Genomic DNA, 22,207 nt, shown 5'->3' on the forward strand with positions numbered 1-22,207 from the left:
TTTTATCTTTAAAGGATTGTTTGAAAGAGTAAAATTAATGCTGCTAGTGGAGAAAATGACTTAATTTTTGGATAATTCAGTTACCTTTAGAACTTCAAGCGTCCATGCTATTTTTGAAATAAAAACATTACATGAAATTTGTTTTCATGGGTCACAGAAAGAGGTGACATATGCAAATTTAACATATGCTTCTTCTCAAAATAGAAAAAGGATAGGAAAGTGCTTATTATAAAAACAACTCTGAAGAATTATAGAAATATAATTCATCTGGACTTTGATAAAATTCATCTCAAGATTGGGGTTTATCACCTGGTTCCCTTTTTTTTTTTTTTTTTTGGTGCTTTATGACTAAGAAACTATTCTGATCATGACTTTGCAGTAGCAGAGATGACCCAATTCATGTATAACATCGTGGAATATGTTTATAACAATATACATTCAAGTTCAATAAATAAGAGAGATAAATCAGTTGCTTGCAGGATCTTATTTTAGGACATACTTGGCGCTCAGTGGTGAACAAATTTTGAAATGGCAATTTCTCCAGGTGCTAAGTTTTCCTCCCCTTCACCCCAGTTTAGAAGTGGTGTGATTCCAGAATGATAAAAATAAAACAGAAGCTACCTTCACCATGGTCAGAACTAGACATTATAATTAGTGCTTGCCTCTCCGACCCAGCCCCCAGGGGCACAACGATGCTCCATAGAAGGGGGACCCATGTGAAACGGTAAAGTTACTGGCAGAACCGAAGCTTCCGCTTCTAGGCAAGAATAAGGATTGTTTCCTGCTCCTTTTCTTTCAAAGAAATGAAAACAGGGAGGAGCCTCAGTTCTGCATTCTTACTGCAACAGAATGTGAGATTTAAGAAAGGGAGAAAAGATTAAGAAAGAAAGAGAAAGACATTGGGGAAATAGAAGAGACAACTCAGAAAACTAGAGGAAGATATGAGAGAGAGAGAGAGAGAGACAGAAAGGAAGAGAGAAGAGAGACAAACCCAGGTCAGATAACTCACTTGGCATTCCCTGCCCCTGCCTTCTTTCTTCGGAAGATGTTGAGGAAAGTGTTGGAGCGGCAGGGCAGCTTGCCATCGCCAACATGCATGCGGACAACATCAGAGGTGGTGAAGGCACTGCGGACATTCCTCTCAGGCTTGGCAATAATGATGTACATCTTGGGAGTGAACATGCACCCCAGAGCTACTGTTACACTGAGACTCACTGCAAAGCAAGTTGTGATGATCTTGTAGTTGCTCCCAAAGTAAATGGGCACAAAAGCTAGCCAGATGATACAGGTGGTGTACATGGTGAAGGCGATATATTTGGCCTCATTGAAGTTGGCGGGCACGTTGCGGGTCTTGAAGGCATAGTAGGTACAGCTCATGATGAGGAGTCCATTGTAGCCCAAAGGGGCCACCACACCCAGGTTGCTGGTATTGCAGATAAGGTAGACTTCCTTGATACTTGGGTAGGACAGAATGGGCATAGGGGGTTCCATGATGATCAGGGTTACCACCAGGGTTAGTTGCACACTAATCAAAATTGAGGCAATGATCACCTGAGCCCAGGCACTCATGAACCTGGGCTTCCGGGTGCAGATCTTCTTCTTGCTGCCAGCCAGGATGCGTGCAATGCGATTGGTTTTAGTCACTAAAGCAGAGTAGCACATCGCAGAGGAGAGGCCAACCAAGAGGCGCTGGAGGTAGCAGGAAGTGGTAGTAGGTTTGGCAATGAGAGTGAATGGGCACACATAACCAAGGAAGATGCCAGCTAGGATGATGTAGCAGAGCTCCCGACTGGAGGATTTGACCACTGGTGTGTCCCGGTACAGTACAAAGATTAGGGTGACAAACAAGGTAACAAGGATTCCCAGGCATGAAAAGGCGATGGCTATGATGGATTCAATGTTGCTCCACTCAAGATAGCGCACAGGAATGGGCTCACAGCCTGTGATGAGAAAAATCATTTTAGCGTGAATCCAAGGTTTCTGCTAGGAATAACAACATGCCTATTAATTACCAGAGACACAGTCATCTTTGCATCCTTCATGATTTATAGCATTTAATGCGTTTTTTAAAATGCACAGTATTACACAAGTAAAGATACATCATTGTCTTACCTGGACAATTATGTCCCCAAACTTAATCTTATTACAAGCCTAATGTGACATACTTGAACCTATAAAAATGATCTTTTCTTCCAACATCAGCATTATAAATAGATGCCATTCTGTGAATGGGACTTGGTTCTACATGTTCAGAAAAAGAAAATACCCAAATAAAACTTTATTTCCAGTGAGGGTTAAATGGTGATAATGGGATAGAATAAATTATTAAGAAATAAACTAACAAAACTTTTCTTTTGATGCAGCCATTGTCTGTAGGCAAGTCCAGCTCATAGACAAGTCGTTTTTGGCCAGCAGAGTGTTTTCAATGTAAATTTCATCGACTTCTTTAGAAGAATCTGCGTTCTCCTGTTTACTGCATAACTCTATATTATACCTTAAATCTCACTCCTCTACTCATGAATCATGAATGATATGTATCTGAAACCTGAGGGCCTTTGAGTTAGTAACCTCTAGTGGACATATCCAGGAAGAATGAAATCTCCCCTAACCCATCTCTTGAAAGGAAAGACTAGAATTTGTTCCTAAATTCCTGGCTTATCTTTTCCTTCTAGATGGAGAATAAAATGTATTTTGTATTTCAGAGTGAGAGAAAAATTTGTCAGGCTCTGGGACAACCCCTTCACAGAATTTTGTAATCACAAAATATTTGGTCTGGGCCAATATTTCCCAAATTGTGAGAATAAAGTCATTTCCATAAATTTAGGAAAAGACTCATTGTTCTGTAGCCATGGCAACAAGGAAGCACCAGAACCAGTGCGAAACCTGTCAGTCAATCAACAACTTGCCTCAGTGAACATGTGTTTGGATGCCAAGCAAGCACTGTCAGCCCTTACTTCTGATAATCACTCAGGCAGGATCAGAATCACTTCAATAAATGAGTGCCAAGTAATCAACAGTCTCATATGAGTAATCATATTGCTACAGGTGATGTCAACCAGCTCTCAGAGGCTGCAAGGTTTTCAATCCCTAAACTCCACACTTTCTAAAAACTCCAACAAATAGTTCACTTTAGAGATACACAATTTGATAAATATTTTTTCCACATCTGTTTATTCCCTTGCTGTTTCTTTGCTTTTGCTGTTATTTACATACATATACAAAGTCTTATTTTATGGGTCTTTTTTGTTTGTGTGTTTGTTTTGCTTTGAACCATTTTTTTTGTTTTGTTTGTGTGTTTGTTTTGTTTTGAATCATCTTTTTTTGTTGACTGTATAAGGGATAGTTCATAAACATTAGAGGAACATGTAAGCCTAAGAAGTGTCCAATCCAAGCTGGCCTTGAGTGCTAATGTTTGGAGATCCTTTAAATTGATAACCAATTTGCCAAAAGTAGTAGGTCACTCAGCCTTAGGTTTCTTAGAAAACCTTTACAAGAATACTTCCCGTGTTGTCAACTTATGAAAGATCACTTTATTTTAGTGATTGTGTGTTGCCTTCCTACACTCTGTTTGCTTTGGGAATCTAAGACACCATTAGCAAACACACACTTTTGACAGAACTTAGTGGCCTCTCTTCCTTGTGTATCAGGGATTTGTCGCTGTCTAAATACAAACCTTTTTCTGGAAGAACTTATTCTTCTTATATAAAGTCACACATTAATCCTAATTTTTTTTGTTTTCCCAATACAGGCAAGACAGATGAGACATAGATGATAGATAGATAGATAGATAGATAGATAGATAGATAGATAGATGATGGGTAGGTAGGAAAATAGATATTTAATATAACAATGGCCATATGGGAACTTTTGATATGATGAAATCAATAAATTAAAATATTTAAAAGGAGCTTTAGACAAATTAGGAGATAAAATACCACAGTCAATTGTCAGTTTCTTTAGCTGTCGTCCTGCAAACAAATTTTCCAATTCAAAGATGATTTTTGTCAAGGCTTTGGTAACCTTCTGAATGCTACCTTCTTTTCATTTCATTCTTTTTCTATGCAACTTTACCTGACTCTGTAAATGAACTACTCTGTCTTCAGAGTTTTTACTAGTAAATAGTATAACATTTCAAACTTTCTAGAACATAAGTCAGATCTATAGAAGTTGAATTAAAGAAACTGGTATAAAGCCAAATTAAGACCTATAGTTAATAATTTTCCTAAACTTCATGAATACAGAACATAGTGTTTGCTATAGAATTTGGAAATTTTATTAGATACTTATTGTCCATACTACAAGTATGTACCACTTAATTCAATTAATTGTTAGCCTTTGATGGAGAAAAATGTTTAAATGCAAGAGTAGAAAAGAGAAGATTAAAGTAATCCAGTGGTGTAACATTTAAAAAAGAAAAATAGAAAAGGCATTGCATAAGGCACTTTCAGAAGCTTTTCTTTCAATAAATATTCAAAGTTGTAAACTAAATAAAGATGAAGAAAAAACTTTAGGAAACTTTCAAATAGTTCTGAAATAGACTCAACAACTAACATAAAAAGGACCATATTCTCTCCCTCTGTAAGTAGGCTTAGACCTCCTGAATTACTTGAATCAAATGAGGAAAAAACAGTTAAAATGTAAAATTATAAATTTAGAAAATATCTAATATGTGGCTTGACATTTCCAGATAGAGTTAAAAAGTAAATAACCCAAATCAACATAATTATGGATCTTTCAGTAAACCAACTAAAAGGTCTCTGTTCTCTATGGTTTGGGAGCCTATGGAAGAAAATCTGTAGATATCTCAAGCAGAAGTTTCATTTGAAGAATATTTGTGAAAATTCAGTACATCTCATGAAAAATGAGGCAACTTATTCTGGAAGGACAAGTTGGCCAATTAAACAGCAATGGAAAGACATTTTCAGGATAGCAGAAGATGTGTCCAGCTCATGCTTCATTTGTAATTAAATTAATTTGGAAAAAAATGTATGGGACATTGATAAAATTGCAAAAGAAACCTTTGAGAATCTCCAGATGGATTATATACGGTTGTCCCGCTCTATGATTTATTACTAGGTACTAGTTCAAATAGTGTGCTTATTTTATGATTCTGTTGAAGCATTCCCCGGTTGAAAAGCCCCAATTCTCACAATGGCTAAAATACAATTAGATTTTTATTTCTTAGCTGAAATATTCTAATTTATAAATCCAGTGATATGAGGACATTTTCACTGGAATGTTTATTCATGACCTCATCATTCCCAACCCTCTAGAAAAATGAAAGGGAACCTTGATACACTGATGATTATACCCATTAGTAATTTTCAACTGAAGTTCTGCAAAAGCCTCCAGAAGCAGAAAGGGCATGGAAGTTAACTGCTGACCCAAAGACCTTGGAGCATGCTAATAACCATATAATTATCTTCTGTGCAAGATCACCATTATGAAATTCTTATATATATCATACTCTCCTTTGTATATCCTTGCTTATTCATACTTCTTTCCTTACTGATTTAAAGCTATAAAAATCTGAGTTCATCTTTGCTATTTCTCTTACTACTAAGAGGAATTTATCTGAGCCTAGATATTACTAGAGACAATCATCATACTAACTCAATAATTTAGTTATATTAAGCTACTGTTGGTGGACATCATTTGAGAAATAATATAAAGGTCTTTGCCCATGCCTATGTCTTGAGTGGTATTGCCTAGGTTTTCTTCTAGAGATTTTATGGATTTAGGTCTTACATTTAAATCTTTAATCTATCTTGAGTTAATTTTTGTATAAGGTGTAAGGAAGAGGTCCAGTTTTAGTTTTCTGCATATGGCTAGCCAGTTTTCCCAGCACCGTTTATTAAATAGAGAATCCTTTCCCCATTGCTTGTTTTTGTCAGACATGGCTGTAGATGTGTGTGTTATTTCTGAGGCCTGTGTTCTGTTCCATTGGTCTATATATCTGTTTTGATACCAGTACCAAGTTGTTTTGGTTACTGTAGCCTTGTAGTATAGTTTGAAGTCAGGTATGGTGATGCCTCCAGCTTTGTTCCTTGTGCTTGGGATTGTCTTGGCTATACAGACTCTTTTTTGGTTCCATATGAAATTTAAAGTAGTTTTTTTCTAATTCTGTGAAGAAAGTCAATGGTAGCTTGATGGGAATAGCGTTGAATCTATAAATTACTTTGGGCAGTATGGCCATTTTCACGATATTGATGCTTCCTATCCATGAGCATGGAATGTTTTTCCATTTGTTTGTGTCCTCTCTTATTTCCTTGAGTAGTGGTTTTATGTCTAAAACACGAAAAGCAATTGCAACAAAAGCCAAAATTGACAAATGGGATCTAATTAAACTAAAGAGCTTCTGCACAACAAAAGAAACTATCATCAGAGTGAACAGGCAACCTATAGAATGGGAGAAAATTTTTGCAATCTATCCATCTGACAAAGGGCTAATATCCTGAATCTACAAGGAACTTGAACAAATTTACAAGAAAAAAAACAACTGCATCAAAAACTGGTCAAAGGATATGAACAGACACTTCTCAAAAGAAGACATTTATGTGGCCAACAAACATGAAAAAAAGCTCATCATCACTGGCCATTAAAGAAATGCAAATCAAAAGCACAATGAGACACCATCTCATGCCAGTTAGAATGGTGATAAAAAGTCAGGAAACAACAGATGCTGGAGAGGATATGGAGAAATAGGAACACTTTTACACTGTTGGTGGGAGTGTAAATTAGTTCAACCATTGTGGAAGACAGTGTGGTGATTCCTCAAGGATCTAGAACCAGAAATACCATTTGACCCAGCAATCCTATTACTGGGTATATACTCAGAGGATTACCAATCATTCTACTATAAAGATACATGCACAGGTATGTATCACAGCACTATTCACAATAGCAAAAACTTGGAACCAACCCAAATGCCCATCAATGATAGACTAGATAAAGAAAATGTGGCACATATACACCATGGAATACTATGCAGCCATACAAAAAGAATGAGTTAATGTCCTTTTCAGGGACATGGATGAAGCTGGAAACCATCATTCTCAGCAAACTAACACAGGAGCAGAAAACCAAACACTGCATGTTCTCACTCATAAGTGAGAGTTGAACAATGAGAACATATGGGATAGTGAGGGGAACATCATACACCAGGGACTGTCGGGGGGTGCGGGGCAAAGGGAGGGATAGCATTAGGAGAAATACCTAATGTAGATGATGGGTTGATGGGTGCAGCAAACCACCATGGCACATGTATACCTATGTAACAAACCTGCACATTCTGCACATGTATCCAAGAACTTAAAGTATAATTTTAAAAAAGAAATAACATAAAGGTATGTTATGCTAACTTTTCCAATAACAATACTCTGCATATGCAAAGATTGCATGAGTTTAGATATTTGAAAAGATTCAGAAGACTTGTAGAAGACACTCATGTAACAATTTTATTTAAAGTCAAAAGGTCTAATACAGTGTGAGAAAGACAGTGCATGTCAGCACCAAGGGACTGAGAGATAACCAGGTGCATGCTCTCTAGGTTCTTATTCACACATGGATAGACTTTACCTGTGGACTGGACTACCAGGATCTCTACCGTCAATATTGGCTTTGGGTTAGCTAGGGCAGAAGTTTCAGTGGAGTCTTTTTATCACCCCCAAGTCATGTAGCCAAGTCAAGCTAATTGGTGATTTCAGGTGAAATCCATCAGTGAGCAAACTGGATTTGGTTGCCACCAAACACATTTTAAACTTTAAACTGCATATCATAAATCCACGTTCCCCTAATGAGGACAATAGTCAAAGATAGATACTAAGGCCTCTCCAGGGATAATCATAAAGTTGTCCAAATCTAGCTATAAAATAACTTTGTTCTATACAGTACATCAGATACAAATGAAGAACAATGTTGTTATGCTAGAGGGGATATAAGTACCCTCGTGTTGTAACAGTAGCAGTTTGTCATGACACCCAGAAACATACTTCCATCTCTACTATGATCGCTTTATCTCTTGTGAAGATCCTAGATTCCTTTTCATATATGGAAACCAGGCTCTTCAAAGCCAAGCTGGAACCATCCAAAACAGAATCCCTTGAAGACTGGGACTAATAATTTATATTTTGAGTAAGTTTCTTAAAAGTTTTAGATTCTTTTTCCTTTTTTTATTTTCTTTATTTTCTTTATTTTTTATTTAGGATAAATTTAAGTTTATTCTAAATTTGAGAAACATTAGCTTTGTCATTTTGTTTGTTTGTTTTATTTATTATTATTATTTTTTTTTATTATTATACTTTAGGTTTTAGGGTACATGTGCACAATGTGCAGGTTTGTTACATATGTATCCCTGTGCCATGTTGTTTTGCTGCACCCATTAACTCGTCATTTAGCATTAGGTATATCTCCTAAGCTTTGTCATCTTGAAGGAATTAGCTATAATGTCAATTTTGTCCAATTATGTAATGTCATGTTATGTGGTTTTCTTCGAGGTCCTGTTTTGAAGTTTTTAAAAAACAGTTATCCAACCTCCAGGTGTGTTTGGCTATCCCAAGGCTAGAAAGAGGGGAGACTACCTTCAACCAGTGGTGAGTAGTGTCCACCTGACCCCAGAACTCAAAAGGGGGACTTTGTGAGAGTTGTGCTTTCCATATCTGAACCCTGAGAACTTGAGGTCCTGGCAAGTGTTTATGGTTAGGGTTATTACAGAGAACTCAGAGCTATCAGACAAGTCAGTTTCCTTCAAGCCAACTACAAATTACTGAGCAAAATCAAAGAAAGGTGGTAATAACTCTGATCTGAGGACTGGTAGCTACTTCTAATTTTTGAATCAAATGTTAGGGTGCTTATAAGATCCAGATGTATTGGAGGAGGATGAAATTTACTATCAGACTTTTTCCAATTAGGTCAAGTCAAATTTAACATGAATTAAGAAATAAAATTGTATGCAAAGTGTCTTGAGGTAATTCATAACATTTGCAATACTACATCATGATCATATAAATGTTCATCAAAATGCTTCCCTGATTGTTTTAAAATTAATATAAATAGTAATTCTATTATAATTCAATGAATTTCTACCAGGTGAAATTCTGTTCGTAATTCAGTGCTCAGATCAAATGTCCCTTCTTCTGCAAAGGCTTTTTTCTTCCCAGGGAAAAACAGCCGCTCCATATTTATCTGACATTTTACACAAACCTCTATTGTAGGACTTATAGTTGGCTGTTTACATGGCTAGTTTCATATGAAGCTCCTCCCTTAGGATATAGACTTTGCTTAATTCACCTGTATATTCCCAGTCTTTAAAAAGTACCTGGCACAAAACAGGTGGTAGTGTTTATTACAGAATGAAATAAATTAGTAGATACTAGTGTAAGAGGTTACAACAACTATTGGGATGGAAAAAAAGTTGTTAAAATTAGTTAATGTTTATAAAGCATTTTCTGTTTTTTAATGAGAAAATGTAGCATAGTCTGTCTTTTTGAGCAATATTCTTATTTTATTTTTACAAATAAATTGGTAGCATTGGATTACATATAATTGGTCCACAAATTGTTAAACTACTGTCAAGCTGTATATCATGGCAGAAAAGATCCCTGTTTTTGTATCGCAAGAAATAAAGTGTGAAATTTAAGTGCTGAATTAAAATGTGCAATTTCACAAGAAGAAAGTATGAGAAACTTTTTAACAGCTTCAAAAAGCACTTTCTCTAAGAAATATACTAATTTCTTCATAGCCCAAAAAAACACATTTTAATGGAAATAAAAACCACAGTAAACCTGTTTTTATTCATTAATATTATAATGTATGGAGTATGTATTAAAAGTAGCTAACTTTTAAAGTGATTTTAAGTATATTTTAACCAACTATTAAAAATAAAAAGTATATTTTACTTCAGTAGAATACACTATTTTACAAAGAAGAATGATTTCTCATTTTAACTAAAATTTAGTAAAAAAAAATTACCCATAAATCAAACACGTACTTAACGGCAATGCATTTACTTTTCTGAGTAATTCTACTGATTTTTAGTATTCTGTTCTCATGGGTTTTCTCCTTTCACAACTACCGCTACCATGGTAACACCCACAACACATTGGCACAGACCATGCCCTTGCTCTGTGCTTGACATGGCACCAAACAAGTGGTAAATGGGATTTCCTGTATGAGACCAAAAGAAATGCAGAATCAATATGGATCATTAAGACATTAGTATAAATTAGAATGAGGAATCTATATTGTGAAAGACCCTAAAGATAAGATTTGCAAAATCATCTCAATATATGACCCAATCATAGCTGCATGCCTGTTGTTATTAGGGTATTAGCTAAGGGCATGGTCTGAGGAGTTGCTGGCTCAACTCATTTGAATGTTAAAGTGACTTTTATGCATATGATAGATCATGGCGTATTAAATCGTTAGAAACGTAACTGTATTAATATTCATCTATTTTTAACCAAGGAAAAATTTAAAAATATTTTACCAAGTTACAGATCCCTAATCAATGGAAATGAGCATTTGGCAGTGGACAGAAAATATACAATAATCCCACAATAGAGCATCTCCAGGGAATAAAAGATATGCCCTTGAGTTCCAGTATTACATCATATCAGGTTTTTTTTTTAAAGCTTTTTTATCTTAATGTTTTAAAATAGGATAGAAATTTTTTTAATGTGTGAGATAAGCCCTAATGAAAATGAAATAGAGCAGTAGGAGAAGTTGGAGAAAGCCCAAAAAAATGTAGACAAGAGAAAAATGTTTGTACCTCAAAGCCAAGACTTCTGACTCCCAAGACTAACCTGATAAAGAGGTCACTTTTGTCTTTGAGCTTCTTCCTAGTCAGCTGTGATCTCAGTCAAACAGATGAGCAGAATGACTGTCAGTCAAACCCAGCTCTCAAACACAATGGCCATCTAAGCAGACCTACTTATACAAGAAAAAGAGGCCTGGCAGGAGGCACACACTATGAAGGAGTATACAAATTTGAAGAGAAATAATGTAAGTGGAGGGAAGGCATGAGTCCAAAATGAGGTTGGAAAAACTTTTCCAAGCCAGGCCATTGCATGCAACCATGGCAGAGTGACAGCATTCATTAGATCCAGTGACAAACAATCCTGAATTCTCACTGTGTTTTTTCTATTAACCAACTGCATTGACCTCGATGACCCTGGGTGAGGCCCTTCTTCCTAATTCCCTCAATTGACAAACATTTATTAAGTAGCTATTATGTTCAAGGCATCAGGCTATGTGCCAGAGAATTGGTGTTTCTCAATGGGTGGGACAGGGAGTAATTGCATCAGGATCTGCTGAGTTCCACTCCAGCATGAGCAAAGGGGAATCTCTGCAGGTGGGTAATTCCTGGGTAATTTTTAGGCATGAAATTCAGCTGGCAAATAAAAAGATGTGTCAGATGCAGTTCATACCTTCAAAAATGTTCTGATCTACTTTTCTTCTCTTTAAAAAGGACCTTTGTACTAGGTGACATACAAAAGCTTTCTGCTGCTCAGTTTAACTTTTTTCTAACAAAATTAACATTTTACAAGGTATTGTCACTTAGTAAGCATAATTTTAGTTATGTGACCTAGTTCTACTTACCTAGTCATTTTTTATGTACTTTGAATAAACTGCAAAATTTCTTAGTTGCATATTCTTACTTGGAAACAAGTAAAAAAGTGTCCAACCATCAAGAATATTACATTTTCGGATGATTTTCAACAGCACCCAAAAAGGCATGGAGTCAGGGATTAGTGGACTAGGTTCTGCTTCTCACTATTTTCCTGACTTTGGCCATACAACTTCACCACTCTAGGTCTCAGCTCCCTCTTTCTAAGATGATAAGACAAGGGGCTAGATTATTTAGATGACAAAGTGTCTATGTACTCAGATTAAAAAAAGGCTCTATGGCTCCTAAAATTTATGCAGTTTTATGAATCATTTCTCCTCTGTAAGCTCATAACAAGGTGTGTGAAAAACAAAATTCATTTATATGAACATCATTCTTAGGAAACTTACAAGCTCATGTAATCAATCCCTCTGAGTTCCATTGGTTTTACTAGTGAATCATCTGTTTCATTTATTCCTTTCCATTCCTACTGTAGCTGTCGTAATCCACGCCTTTTCAAGTAACTCACTTGCATCAATACAACAACTTCATATACCACTACAAGAAGCATACCAGAAATGCGGATATCATAATGTCATTCACCACTTTAAAATTCTTTAGTGGTTCTCCTGTGCTTAAAGCCAAAGTCCAAACATGTAGAAGAATGTCACACAGAAGCACTCTGCCATACCATCAGTGTCCTTGTCTATTCTCATTTCTGACCACTACCCTACTGGACCATTGTGCCTACCTACCAACCCCACATACTTGTTCTATGGTTTTCTGTAAATGTGTCATAAACTTTCATGTTTCCCGTGTTCTACTTTAGGCCTGAAATTCCTTTCATCTTCTTGCCTGCCTAACAAACTTTATGCACTTTATAGATATCTCTATTATTTCAATAATTATATTACGTTTTATTATATTTTTCATGTTTCTTCCCTGACAGGTTTTAAGCAAAATAAAAGCTGGGATGATTATTTTAATAATTATGTTATTTTTTATTATATTTTTCCATGTTTCTTCCCTGATAGATTTTAAGCAAAATAAAAGCTGGGATGATTATTTTAATAATTATGTTATGTTTTATTATATTTTTCCACGTTTCTTCCCTGATAGATTTTATGCAAAATAAAAGCTGGGACATTTACCTTTCTATTTTTAGGGCCTACGGTAGTGCCTCATCCATAGTAGATGTTCAAGAAATGATTGCAAATATAAATTCGGGTGGCCAGAAATATCTTCAAATACAATTTCAAGAAAAACAGAAAATGACTCTATAATAGCATAGCCTACCACACAGCAATTCATTGCTATTTAGATTTACATGAACTTTCTTTTCAATATAGATTATAGAAAACTTATGAGGTTTATGCATACTCCTTGACATGAGGACTAAAAAGTGTGCATTGTAAATTAACATTGAAAAGACATGAGCTAATCATTCTCATTTGAGGGATGGACACATTGGAAAGGCAAATAGTTAGGGACAAGGTTTCCAAGTGAAGCAGTTCCTACCTGTTAGATCTGCATTGGGCCACCATCCCAAGTCACAGGCTTTGCAGGTGAACTCATCTTGCACATATTCATTCTCTTTGCAGGCCGTGCAAATCCAGCAGCAACTCACTTCTCCTTTCCGTATAACCTATAACATAGATATTTCATGAATTTTAAAGATAGTTTTCCCAGAAAAGCTTCTATTTCAGATGAGGACTTGTTTTCAGATTATGAATAAAGAAAAAAAGACTAACTATGAAAATAATCTTATATGCTGAGGAATCTTAAGAATGTGAATTTGCATATACTTGATTATCTTAGAGTTTGAATGGAATTGTCAATTCATTCCATGCTGGGTTTGGAGGTTTTTCAATAATAATTTATTTTATAGAGTTATTTGACTACATTTTTTTGCAGAGTTAAAAACGAAACAGTTTAATTTAATCCTTGTTTATATTAATATTTATTACTCTCAAAAAAGAAAAATATACATTTTTCTTCTCTGAGAAAGCAAGTAACGTTTTACTAAAAAAGTCTGTAATAAAACCTTATTAATTCATAAAAGCTAAGTAATTATACATTTTTTGTTGTAATTATGAAAAACTGAATTATTAGACAATTTCACTCAAGAGCAACTATATATACATAAAAACAGAATGACAGCTAAGAAAGAAGAATCAATATTGCCCTGCCTGACTTTCTCTAGTGAGTTCAAAAGATCATAACAAGTATTGGTAGCAAAATTACTAGTTCAAAATTACTGGACAGCTGCTTAATATCTTAGCAGTTTAAACTTTCCCCCATTTTCAGTTTGTTTGGTAAACACTTTCACACTCCATAGTACAAAAATAAACGTAAAAACACATTGCATTTAAAGTGCGCGTCTTGTAGACAGCACACAGTTTGGTCTTGCATTTATCTCTAGTCTGGCAACTTCTGCCTTTTATTGTTTAGTACATTTACATTTATCATAATAATCAGTATGGTTAAATATAAATCAATCATCTCTTATTTTTCTTTTTTCTGTCCTATATGTTCTTTGTTTTTTGCCTTCTTTTTAGCATTCTATTTTATCTCCATAGTGGCTTACTAGTTAGGCCTCTTTGTTATGTTTCAGTGGTTTCTCTAAAGTTGACAATATGCACCACTAATTTATCACAGTGTACATTCAGATAAGATTATACTACTTTATGTATAATGTAAAAACCCTACAGTAATATTCTTCCATTTTCCCCTCCCGACCTTTGGGTTATAGTTTTATACATTTTACTTCCACATATTTATTTTATAGACCCTTCCCAAATGAATTATTATTTTTGCTTTAAACAGTCAATTATCCCTGAAATATGTTCTTTAAAATAACAAAGACATTATATTTTATATTTAGCCATATATTTACATTTCTGGTTCTTTTAATTACTTTGTTTAGGTCCACATTTTGGCCTGGTATAATTTTCTTCTTCCTGAAGATCTTTCTTTAACATTTACAGCCATGCCAGCCTGAGAATATGACCTCTCTCAGCTTCTATTTGTTTGAAAAAGTATTAATTTCACCTTAGTATTTCAAAAATAACATTTTCACTTGGTATGGAAGTTTAAGTTGACCATATATGTATATTCTATTTCAGCATGTTATGTCATTCCATTGTCCTAGTGAATAGAATTCTAGGTTAAAGATTATTATTATTATTATTATTATTATTATTTTGCTTTCAGTGCTTTAAAGATGTTACTTCTTTCTTGTCTCACCTATAGTTTCTGATTAGAAGCCTGCCATAATTGTTATTTCATTCCTCTGAATGTATCAGCCCTTTCTTATTTTGGATATTAATGTTTTATCACTAGTTTTTAGCAACTTAATTGTAATGACTTCTTTGTGTTTATCCTGCTTAGGATTTGTTGAGTTTTCTGGATTTGGGCTTACATTTTCATTACATTTAAAATTTTACAGCCACTATTTCTTCAGGTTTTCTTCTGACCTGCTTCACTCTCCTATCCTTTTGGAGCTTCAGTTGCACTTATAGTCTACCCCTGGGTATTACTCTGCAAGTAACTGAGAGTTTGCTCATTTATTTTAGCTTTTAATTTTTTCTCTTTGTGCCTCATTTGCCTGTTTCCTATTGCTATGTTTTTCAGTTCACTGATCTTTAGTTCTACAATTAATGTGCTGTTAATCTAATCCATCAAAATGTTTTTTCTTAGATATGTTATTTTTCAGCTGTATGACTTCTATTATGTTATTTTTTATATTGTCATTTTTCTTCTTTTTATATTTATGTCTTCTTTTAAATCTTTTAGCACTTATTTATCCTTGTGTTTTAACACCCTTGACTGCTAATTTTAACATCAATGTAATTTCTGGAACTGTTTCTATCGCTTGGTTTTCTTCCTGGTAATGTGACACATTTTGCTACTGGTCAAATCTGCAAATTTTTGGCCAGATGCAAGACATTGTGTGCATTAAGGTGTAGAGTGTGGATTTATTTTTCTTCCTTTTTTAAATGAGTGTTGGACTTTGTTTGAGCATGCAGTTAAGCAACTTACAGCTCAGTTTGTTCCCTTTGAGCTTTGATTTCAAACTATTAGAGCAAGTCTAGAATAGTCACTTTTGGAGGAATAGTTTAGCCTCATTGTTAAGATATGATCTTCCAAGAGCTTTTACTTAATTCCTTGTGTATTCAATAAGGTATCTCTACTCTGGCTGGTGGGAGTTGGAAAATTCCTGGCTCTATGTCAGTTCTGGGAATCCAACTCCCTACTAAGTGTTCCTTACCTGGACTCAAAATTCCAGCCAGCTGACATGTAGACTAGTATTCAATCAAATACTCAAGGGAATGCCTATGCTAATTTCTGTGACTCATTTTTTGCATAGATCCATCTTCTTCCATACTTTGCACTACAAATTCTAGCTGTTTTGGTCCTCCCAAACTCAGATTCTGTCTTCTTAAATTAGCAAGATGGCCAAGCTCCATTTGTTTTCTCTCTCAAATGAACAACCATCAGGAAATTGTTTCTGTCTTTCTGTCTCCATGCAGAAAGCCTGAGTGATTTTAGGGTTCACCTTGTTTGTTTCCTTTCACTTCCATGAACTCAAGGTCATGTACTGTTTTCCAATATCTGAACACAGTTGTTTTGTATATTTTATCAAGATTTCTAGTTGCTTATGGCAGAAGGCTAAGTCTGGACTCTGTTAATCCCTCATCTCTAGGAGCAGAAGTTCCTCTCTAACACAATAAAAATGATCAAATATTCCCATATGTAAAATCAGAAACTAAACTCTAACTATTGCCATACTTTAAAATGATAGAAACTCTAGACTTCATAAAAATAAAATTATCTTCCTGTACATCAGGTTGGCGTTTATACCACTGTTTTAGAATTACATAAAAAGATTAAATGACAGAATATTTTCAGCAAGTATATAAGGTTTTCTATTCCTACTTTTACTTTCAGATAACTTTTGAAAGTAGAGTCAAATTAAGTCTTTTCTGAAAAAATTCACACCTATCTTCAAAATAGGCATGATAAATTTAAATAATAAAAGATATCTTTTCTAAATGATATGAGAAAAAATTGAATTGATAAATAAATGCTACTGTCTTATTTTAATTAGGATAAGCAGTACAATAAGAGCCATCATGAATTACTGTATGTCACTTCAACCAGCTGTATCTTTCTCTCTGTGTAAAATTAGTACTGCTAATTAGACAAATTCAAGAGACAATAATGCTAAACAAATTTACTTATGCAGGATGACTGGTGAAAATAGATTCCGCAAAAAACTAGCACATGGAAGGTGTTTGACATTAGCTTTTGAATGACTGAATACATTAATGAATAAGTTATTAGCTTACATCTTTAATACGGAATGAAAAATAGGGATGCTTAAATGGAGTTACTTTTTTAATCCTCCTTCGTTATGCACCAAGTGCATCAAGCATGTGTACTTTTGCCATATAATATCTGTAAGATGAAATTTATCCTTTCTATCTTCATAGTCACCCCTCTAGACTCAGACTGGATTACTTTACACTGAAATCATGCTCCCTCCCCATAGTATCATCCACTGTATATATCTAGGGACTTACATACCATGCCTCTAATTTCTTCTCACTCCAGATTAAGATGCACATAGTTGCCAAGATCATCCAAATAGTCTGTAGCTCCTCAAAGAAAGGACTATGCCATCCTTTCAATGTTTTCACAGCATAGTCATCAAGGCACAGAAATATACCAATAACACACAGCCAATAAGTGAGTGCTGAATGGAATATTTTTCAAAAATATCACTAGGTCACTCAAAGAACTTTAGTGCTTCCTCTTTTAATACCTGTGAAATATAAGTTCTTCAGTCAGGCATTCACTTGGCCCCTAGTTTTTGTTTCTGTACCTGACTTTGTCTGTTATTAATTTCTTACATATGTCTGTGAAAAAAAGGAAGGGCAGTCTCTATGCTTAAATGCCCATTACCTTCTATTTAGAATGTCATCTTTCCTACATAAAACTCTCCATGTCACTACTTTCAAGATAAGACACAAAAGTCACATGCTTCAGTGAGTATTTTAGAGCAGTGAGTCTTTCAAAACATTATTTTATGTGGAACTCTTAATCAACAAAAATATAGTTGATATTTTATTACCACAGGTTAGCTTTTGTCCTCTAATTATTTACAAATATGTGGAAGATATGTTACATTCAGAAAAGTTGTTTTCTTTAAAAAAAAATCTTAGGTTATTATCTCTTATATATGTTCTAGTTTCCCCAAAGTGACAAATTTAAAATTATTTTTATATTTGTCATAGTAACTGATATTTCTTTTGTATGATGTATATGTTCAATAAGTGAATAAGTGTTTAATTTTTGTCACACTAAAATGCTTTTTATGTCAACTCTGAGTCATAGTAAAAGTTTTGACATTTCACTGAAACTTTCCTGGAAGGGCTAAGGCTTTCTAAGACCTACCTGTTTTGATTCTTTTTACAATCCTGTGTACATGGTTCTGTGCTTGTTAGTGAGACTAGGTGATCTGTTGCTACACACAATGTTATGATTCACTTTACGTACACTGTGAATGTCTTAAAACATTTATACCATAGGAAATTAAATGTCCACTTTGTGACTACATTTCTGAGGCAACCTGAAATGGATTTGTTTAAATTAAAATTTTATTTAGAGAATGGATGAAAGAAAGCAAACAGCATCAAGAGAACACAATAGTGGAAAAGTAACTAAAAAAAGGTAAAAGAGAAAATTTTCTATGTAAGAGAAACATCTGAAAGACTAAAAAGAATAAAGGAACTGGGTCTACTTTAATTAGAATTGTAGGACAGAGTAAACTGTTTCTGGCCCTCTAGGTGGAGCAAGATGGCGGAATAGAGAATTCTACCGATTGTCTGCCTTCTCCACCAAGGACACCAACAAATATCTACAGAGAATCAAAAATCAAGTGAACACTCAGTATCTGGTTTTAACTTCATATTGATGAAAGAGGCACTGTAGAGTTGGAAAAGACAGTCCTGAATTGCTGACGCCACCCTTTCTCCACCCTCTAGATGCTGCAGCATGATGCAGAGAGCATCTCTAGGTGCTGAGGGAGGGAAAACACAGTAATTGTGAGGCACTGAACTCAGTGCTGTCCTATTAGAACAGAAGGGAAAACCAGATCAAACTCAGCTGATGCCTGCCCACAGAAGGAGCATTTAAACCAGCCCTAGCCAGAAGATACTCGCTGATTCCATGGGTTTGAACTTAAGTGCCTGCAAACCTTGCCACCAAGGGCTACAGGATACTGTGTCTCCAAGTAAACTTGAAAGGCAGTCTAGATTATAAGGATTGGAGCTTTTAGGTGAGTCCTAGGGGTGAACTAGGCCCAGAGACAGTGGACTGGTGGGGGCCCATAACATACTGGGACAACAGCTGGGGCAGCTAAGGGAGTGCTGGCATCATGCCTCCCCTAACCCCAGGCTGTACAGCTAGTAGCTCCAAAAGAGACCTCTTCTTTCCACTTGAGGAAAGCAGAGGAAAGAGTGGGGAGGACTTTGTCTTGCATCTAGGATACCAGCTCAGCCACAGCAAGATAGGGCACCCATCAGAGCTGTGAAGCCCCTGTTCCAGGCCCTAGCTCCCAGAGGACACATCTACACACATTCTGGGCCAGAAGTGAACCTGTTGCCTTGAAGGAAAGGACACAGTCCTGGCAGCATTTATCACCTGCTAACTGAAATGGCCTTGGGCCCTGTATAACCAACAGTGATACACAGGTACTACATTGAGGGCCTTGAGTGAGCTTCTGAGACTGGCTTCAGGTAAGACTCAACAGATTAACAGCTGTGGTGGATATGAGGCAAAACTCTTTCTGCTTGGGAGAAGCAGAGGGGAAAGAAAAGGGGACTTTGTCTTAAGTACCAGCATGGCCACAAGTGGATAGAGTACCAAATGGGCTCTTGGCTCCTTGATTCCATGGCTTGACTCTTGAACTACATTTCTGGATCTGCCTTGGGCCAGAGGGGAGCCCACTGCCATGAAGGGTATGTCCCAGGCCAGGCAGCATTTACCACAAGCTGACTTCAGAGACCTTGGGCCTTAAGGGAACATCAGGGGTAGTCTGCCAGTACTCCTTATGGCCTGGGGTGGCAGTGACTATGGGGTGAGTCTCCTCTACCTTTGGAAAGATGCCAAAGGGCACTCTGATGGGTGCCCTTTGGAAAGGGAGAAAGAGTGTGAAGGACTGCATCTTGTGATTTGACAGCTCAGCTGCAGTATGATAAATCACCAGGCAGGCTTCTAAGTTTTTTGACTCTAGTCCTTGACTCCCAGATGGAACTTCCAAATCCACACAGGGCTCTGGGAGACCTTGCTGTCCTGAAGGCAAGAACATAGACCTGGCTGGCTTTGCTACTTGCTGATTGTAGAGCCCAGGGCCTTGAGCAGACATAGGTAGCACGGAGTGGTTACAGCAGGCCTTGAAAAAGACCCAGTACTGTGCTGACTTAAGGTTCGACCTGGCAAAGTCATAGCTGTGGTGGCTACAGGGGTACTTGTGTCACTCCACTCACAGCTTTAGGTGGCTCAGAACAGAGAGGGAAAGAGAGAGAGAGAGACTCTTTATGTTTGAGAGAAAGTAAGGGAAGAGAACAAGAGTCTCTGGTAACCCAGAGACTTATCCTGGATCTTGTCCAAGACCATCAAGGTGGTACCTCTATGAGTCTGCAACAACCACAGCATTACTAGGGTTGGGGAGCCCCTTAAAGCAGATACAGCTTGGATCACAACACTCAAGTTCTTTCAAATATCTGGAAAGCCTTCTCAAGAAGGATGGTTACAAATAAGCCCAGACAGTAAAGGCTACATTAAATACCTAAATCCTCAATGTCCATGCACCAAAGAACATGTACTAGCATCAACACCATCCAGGAAAACATGACCTCAGCAAATTAACTAAATAAGGCACCAGGAACCAATCTTGGAGAAACAGAGATATGAGACTTTTCAGAGAGACTTCAAAATAGCTATGTTGAGGAAACTCAAAGAAATTCAAGATAACACAGAGAAGGAATTCAGCATTCTATCAGACAAATTTAACAAAGAGATTGAAATAATTAAAAAGAAACAAGCAGAAATTCTGGTGCTGAAAAATGCAATTAGCATACTGAAGAATGCTTCAGAGTCTTAATGCAGAATGCATCAAGCAGAGAAAAGAATTAGTGAGCTTAAAGACAGGATATTTGAAAATACCTATCAGAGGAGACAAAACAAAAAAGAAAAAAAAACAATAAAGCACACCTACAGAGTCTAGAAAATAGCCTCAAAAGGGCAAATCTAAGGATTATAGGCCTTAAAGATGGGTAGAGAAAGAGATAGAGGTAGAAAGTATATTTTAAAAGGTAGTATCATAGAACTTCCCAAATATAGAGTAAGATATCAATATCCAAGTACAAGAAGGGTATTATTGTATGAGTCTGTTCTCACGCTGCCAATAAAGACATACCTGAGACTGGGTAATTTATAAAGGAAAAAGATTTGACTCACAGTTTCACATGGCTGGGGAAACCTCACAATCATGATGGAACACAAAGGAGTAAAAAAGTCAAATCTTGTATGGTGGCAGGCAAGCAAGAGAGAGAATGTGCAGGGAAACTCACCTTTATAAACCATTCACTTATTCACTATCACAAGAACATCACAGGAAAGACTGGCCCCCATGATTCAATTACCTCCCTGGCCCCTCCCAAATCTCATGTCTTCACATTTCAAAACACATTATGCCTTCTCAACAGTCCCACAAAGTCTTAACTAATTTCAGAATTAACTCAAAAGTCCACAGTCCAAAGTCTCATCTGAGACAAGGCAAGTCTCTTCCATCTATGAGCCTGTAAAATCAAAAGCAGACTAGTTACTTCCTAGACATAATGCTAGATACAATGAAGGTATAGGAATTGGGTAAATAATATCTATTCCAAATGGGAGAAATTGGACAAAACAAAAGGGCTACAGGCCCTATCCAAGTCTGAAATCCAATATGGCAGTCATTAAACCTTAAAGTTCCAAAATTATCTCCTTTGACTCTGTGTCTCAATCCAGGTCATGCTGATGCAAGAGATGGGTTCCCATGGTCTTGGGCAGCTCCACCCCTGTGGCTTTATCAGATATAGCCCCACTCCTGGCTGCTTTCATGGGCTGCTGTTGAGTGTCTGCAGCTTTTACAGGCACACAGTGCAAGTGTCAGTGGAATGGATCTGCCATTTGGGATCCAGTGGATGGTGGCCCTCTTCTTATAGCTCCACTAGGCAGTGCCCCAGTGGGAACTCTGTATGGGGTCTCACACCCCACATTTCCCTTCTGCACTTCCCTAGCAGAGGTTCTCCATGAGGGTTTCACCCCTGCAGCATGTCTCTGCCTGGACATTCAGGTATTTCCACGTATCCTCTGAAATCTAGGCGGAGGTTCCCACTCCTCAACTCTTCCATGCACCCACAAGCCCAACACCATGTGTAAGCCACCAAGGCTTGGGTCTTGCATCCTCTGAAGCAACAGCTTGAGCTCTACATTGGCCCATTTTAGCCACAGCTGGGATGCAGGGCACCAAATCCCTAGGCTGCACACACA

General features: G+C 36.5%; 1 protein-coding gene across 4 annotated transcripts in view; it reads right to left on the minus strand.

Annotated features, from left to right (window-relative positions):
• LOC116463111 (metabotropic glutamate receptor 1-like) overlaps window positions 1-22,207 on the minus strand; it is a 411,458-nt gene that overhangs the window by 36,816 nt on the left and 352,435 nt on the right. For all 4 annotated transcript variants that reach the window (XM_058434480.1, XM_032146072.2, XM_058434478.1 and 1 more), the window contains exons 6-7: window positions 13,124-13,250; window positions 1,010-1,940 (exon numbers count right to left, since the gene is read on the minus strand). In XM_058434480.1, the coding sequence (XP_058290463.1) occupies window positions 1,010-1,940; window positions 13,124-13,250 (1,058 nt within the window). The remainder of the gene's footprint in view (window positions 1-1,009; window positions 1,941-13,123; window positions 13,251-22,207) is intronic.

This window comes from Hylobates moloch, unplaced genomic scaffold, assembly GCF_009828535.3.
Source record: "Hylobates moloch isolate HMO894 unplaced genomic scaffold, HMol_V3 SCAFFOLD_27, whole genome shotgun sequence".
NCBI lineage: Eukaryota > Metazoa > Chordata > Mammalia > Primates > Hylobatidae > Hylobates > Hylobates moloch.